Source organism: Cariama cristata, unplaced genomic scaffold (assembly GCF_000690535.1).
Source record: "Cariama cristata isolate BGI_N322 unplaced genomic scaffold, ASM69053v1 scaffold26457, whole genome shotgun sequence".
In the NCBI taxonomy this organism is placed as follows: Eukaryota; Metazoa; Chordata; class Aves; order Cariamiformes; family Cariamidae; genus Cariama; species Cariama cristata.
The window spans coordinates 16,801-20,219 of NW_009628811.1; the positions used below are offsets into that span (position 1 = coordinate 16,801).

Below are 3,419 nucleotides of genomic sequence, written 5' to 3' on the forward strand. Positions count from 1 at the left end.
GGGCTAACACCAGCAGGTCACACAGTCAACACCAACACAGCTCGACACGCCTTCACTTCACAGCTAGGTCACTCGGTGCAGTAAAGCCTCTGTCTCCGTACTCCTCCAGGCCTTTGCAGTTAACATTACGGGAACACCTTCAAACAACAGTTAAGTATTGTGGGAAAAGCCTTTTAAAAAAAAACCCCAAACCCAAACAACAAACCAAGACTAAAAGTCAGCAAGAACAGAGGTAGTGTTCATGTCACCGTTTTAAGGATTTTTCCACAAGTGCCCTGTTTTAACTAGAGACTTGTGTTTGTTCTGTTAAAACAAAAAAAAGTCATGACTAATTATTTTGTTGAGTCTTTGAAACAGAGTATTTCAGCATTTTACATATATAGATAGATAAATAGATACAAATATCTATCTATATACACATACACAACCACTTGTTATACTTGGCAAACAGTACTAGAAATAGCATCCTGCAGGACAACAGGCAATTCACACACAAAGTCCTCTTCTAAGCCATGCAATAACGTTTTATTTTCCCTTGTGCCATTCATCATGACCCATTACGGTTTTTTTTTCTCCCCACTTGGAGTACAAGGAAGGGAAGAAGAGGTGGCATCAGATGAACTACTGCAAGTCAGACGATAAAACTGCACCGGTGCAATGAATAAATGCCGTAAAAAAAAAAAAACACAACAAAAATCCACCCCCCTACTCCCCCCACAGAAGGCATCAACTTTTGCCCATCCAAAGCGTGTTCTTCAAGTTTCCGACCACTGGCTTCACTGCCAGTTTGGAGGTGACGTCTGCACTCCTCAGCGTGGATTGTGGCTCACAGAGCACGGAAGACTCGCTTGAAGCAGCCTCTTTTGAGTCCGTTACAGTTGACACGTCCATGTCACTTGATAAGTCCTCAGAGGACAAGTTAAGACATCCTAGCTTGGCGAGAGAATTGGACCTTTTCAGAGGAGAAGACACAGTCAAGCCAGCCAGCCGCAACCTGGTCTCAATTTCCTGAGTTCGCTGCTTCACCAGGCCGGGCTTGCCCCGCACGCTGTGGATACTGTCGCTGCTGGAGCTACGTGTCAGGTTGGAGCTCCGGGAGGAGGAGGGGGTGTAGCAGATGGTCTTCAAGAAGTCCTTGGTGAAACTGCTCGTGTGCTCCAACCGATACATGACAGGTGTGGAGGTTTTCTGAGAGATCCCCTCCAAGACGCGTTTCACCTCTAACTTCTCCACATCATTTTCCGCATCTTCGGGTATCAATGGGGCTGGTCCCAGGAAAGGTACGAGGCCGTGATGTGAAATCAAACCCTCGCTTTCCTCCACAATGCCGGAGTCGACTCTGCTGAGGGAGCTCTCTCTGAGCAGCGATGAGGCATCCGAGGGCAAGCTCTTCAACCGCTCCAGCTCTTTGGTGTGCTTCCTAACCAAGCCTGCTTTCTGCAGCTGAATAAGAGACTCCTGATGCTGCATCAAGTAACTGTTTGCAGTTGGCTTTTCCAAGTCTTTGCTGAACAACAAGTACTTCAGATCCTTGGTAGGTTTGCTGTCTTTTCTGGCTAGAGACTCTTCTTTTATCACTTCTGCATTAAGGAGGCTCTTGTCACAGTGTGAGTTTCTCCTGGGTGGCAGAGTTTTGACCGGGGTTTTTGGTGCATCTTTTCCTTTCTCCAAAATGCTGCAGTGTTGCTCAAGCGATTTGCAAGTGTCAGCCTCCAAAGGAGCAGTTCCTGCCGACAGAGGAAGAGGAGCCTCGTTACTTTTAGTTCTGATTGCTTCCTCTGAGTGTGCCTTGCTGGGCAGGTGGTCCGCCAAGTTGGAATTGATGTGGGAGAGGAGGGCTGGTTGCGTGCAGATGGTAGCGTTGCGACGCACAGTGCCGGGGTTCAACTTTTCGCACTGCTCCCCAAAGGAGTCAGGAGACAAACTGGTTGAGGAATACATGCAGTCAGTGCAGGACTGATAGGAAGGCTTCACCTTACTGAGGATCCCAAATACGGCATCATGCTGCAAAAAAAGAAAACGGGTACAGATAAATATGCAAAGAACAGGATGTCAGCGATCAGCAAGAGTGAGAGGCACAGAGCAGAAGACATATTTACAGCCAAGCAGATTTGAAACGAAGCCCATCTCCACTTCTCTTCAGGCCCTGCAGCAGGAACAAAACCCACAAACTTTCTCAGCAGACAGTATCTTCAACAGAAGAATACCTACCGTTTCAAGCGATGGTCATGCAAGCAAGTTGCCTGAAATGGTTTATAGGGCACTCACATGTGTGTGCTCTTTCTCTGGCATCTAAATCCATAGCTTGGGCAAGCAAAGACAATGTTCAGAAGCACTTCGAAAAGGAAGAAGCTCATCATGGAATGAAAGGCTTTATCCAAATCAAATGAAACCGTGCTATGAAGATGAGAAGAGCAGTTTCACTTGCAGCAGAGTCAGCCATGCTAATCACCTACATTTCAACTCCATACGCACCTCAAAATCCTCTGGGCAACTCCTTTTGCTGTTGTTGTTATTCAAGTTCTCTCTATTAAGCCTGCTCTCCTCCTTGTGCATGGACAAACGCCGCTTCCACTTCTCCATCGGATTTTCCTCCCTGACACCATCCTCCCCCAGGTCCCCAGGGCCCAGCAGTATCCTTCCCTTCCGGGGGCTGAAGTCCAGTTTCTTCTTCACCTCCTTCTCGCAGAAACTGCTCAGCTCTGCCAGCGGCTCTGCTGTCTCCAGGGCTTTTGCTGTTTCCAGCAGCCTTCCCTCTGAAGGTGCAGAAGGAGGCTGTCCCACCAGCGAGGCAGTGCGCTCCGCAAGCGCATCCCGCTCCAGCTCCTCCACGTGGAAAAAACCTTCCCTGTCACCGGGAATCTTGTTCTCCAGCAGCGTGTCTGAGAGGCGATGGAAGCAGTAATTAAACCCCACACACGTTTCTGTGCCGGCACGGTTGTCCAGGTATGCCGGCTGCGAAGGTGTGTCCAGGTCAGCCAGGCGGTTTTCTAGGTCGATGTCTAAGCTCTCGAGTAAGAAGTCGCCCGAGCCCATGGTGCCGTCTGTGTTCTGGGGTAGGTTGCTCTCTGCCTGCTGCTTCCACAGTTTATTGTGGCGCTGCTTGCTGGGGGAAAACACAAAGGCACAAGTGACGACCATTGAACTGCAGGATGCTCAGTACCAGGAATGTCCTCCCGCCTCTCCACAACCCAGAACCGAAAGGCTGACCGCTGGGTCCAGCCCTGCAGTCCCGCTTGGACCAAACCATCCTTAGCATCAGGATTTCATCCCTCCCGCCGGCCAACTCCAGAGTATCTTTAGTCCAGCAGACTCACAGCAGCGCCCTGCACTGCACCCATGATGGCAACAGCCCTCGGAAGGAGTCCCTCAGGGCAGAGGGACACAGAGCTCCTCCCGTGCCCCGCGCCCCCCCCCCC

General features: G+C 50.1%; 1 protein-coding gene across 1 annotated transcript in view; it reads right to left on the bottom strand.

Annotated features, from left to right (window-relative positions):
- Nucleotides 1–726: 726 nt before the first annotated feature.
- Nucleotides 727–3,419, bottom strand: part of SSH1 (slingshot protein phosphatase 1) — an 18,868-nt gene continuing 16,175 nt past the window's right edge. The window contains exons 13-14 of the mRNA XM_009704951.1: nucleotides 2,476–3,106; nucleotides 727–2,004 (exon numbers count right to left, since the gene is read on the bottom strand). Of these exons, the coding sequence (XP_009703253.1) occupies nucleotides 727–2,004; nucleotides 2,476–3,106 (1,909 nt within the window). The remainder of the gene's footprint in view (nucleotides 2,005–2,475; nucleotides 3,107–3,419) is intronic.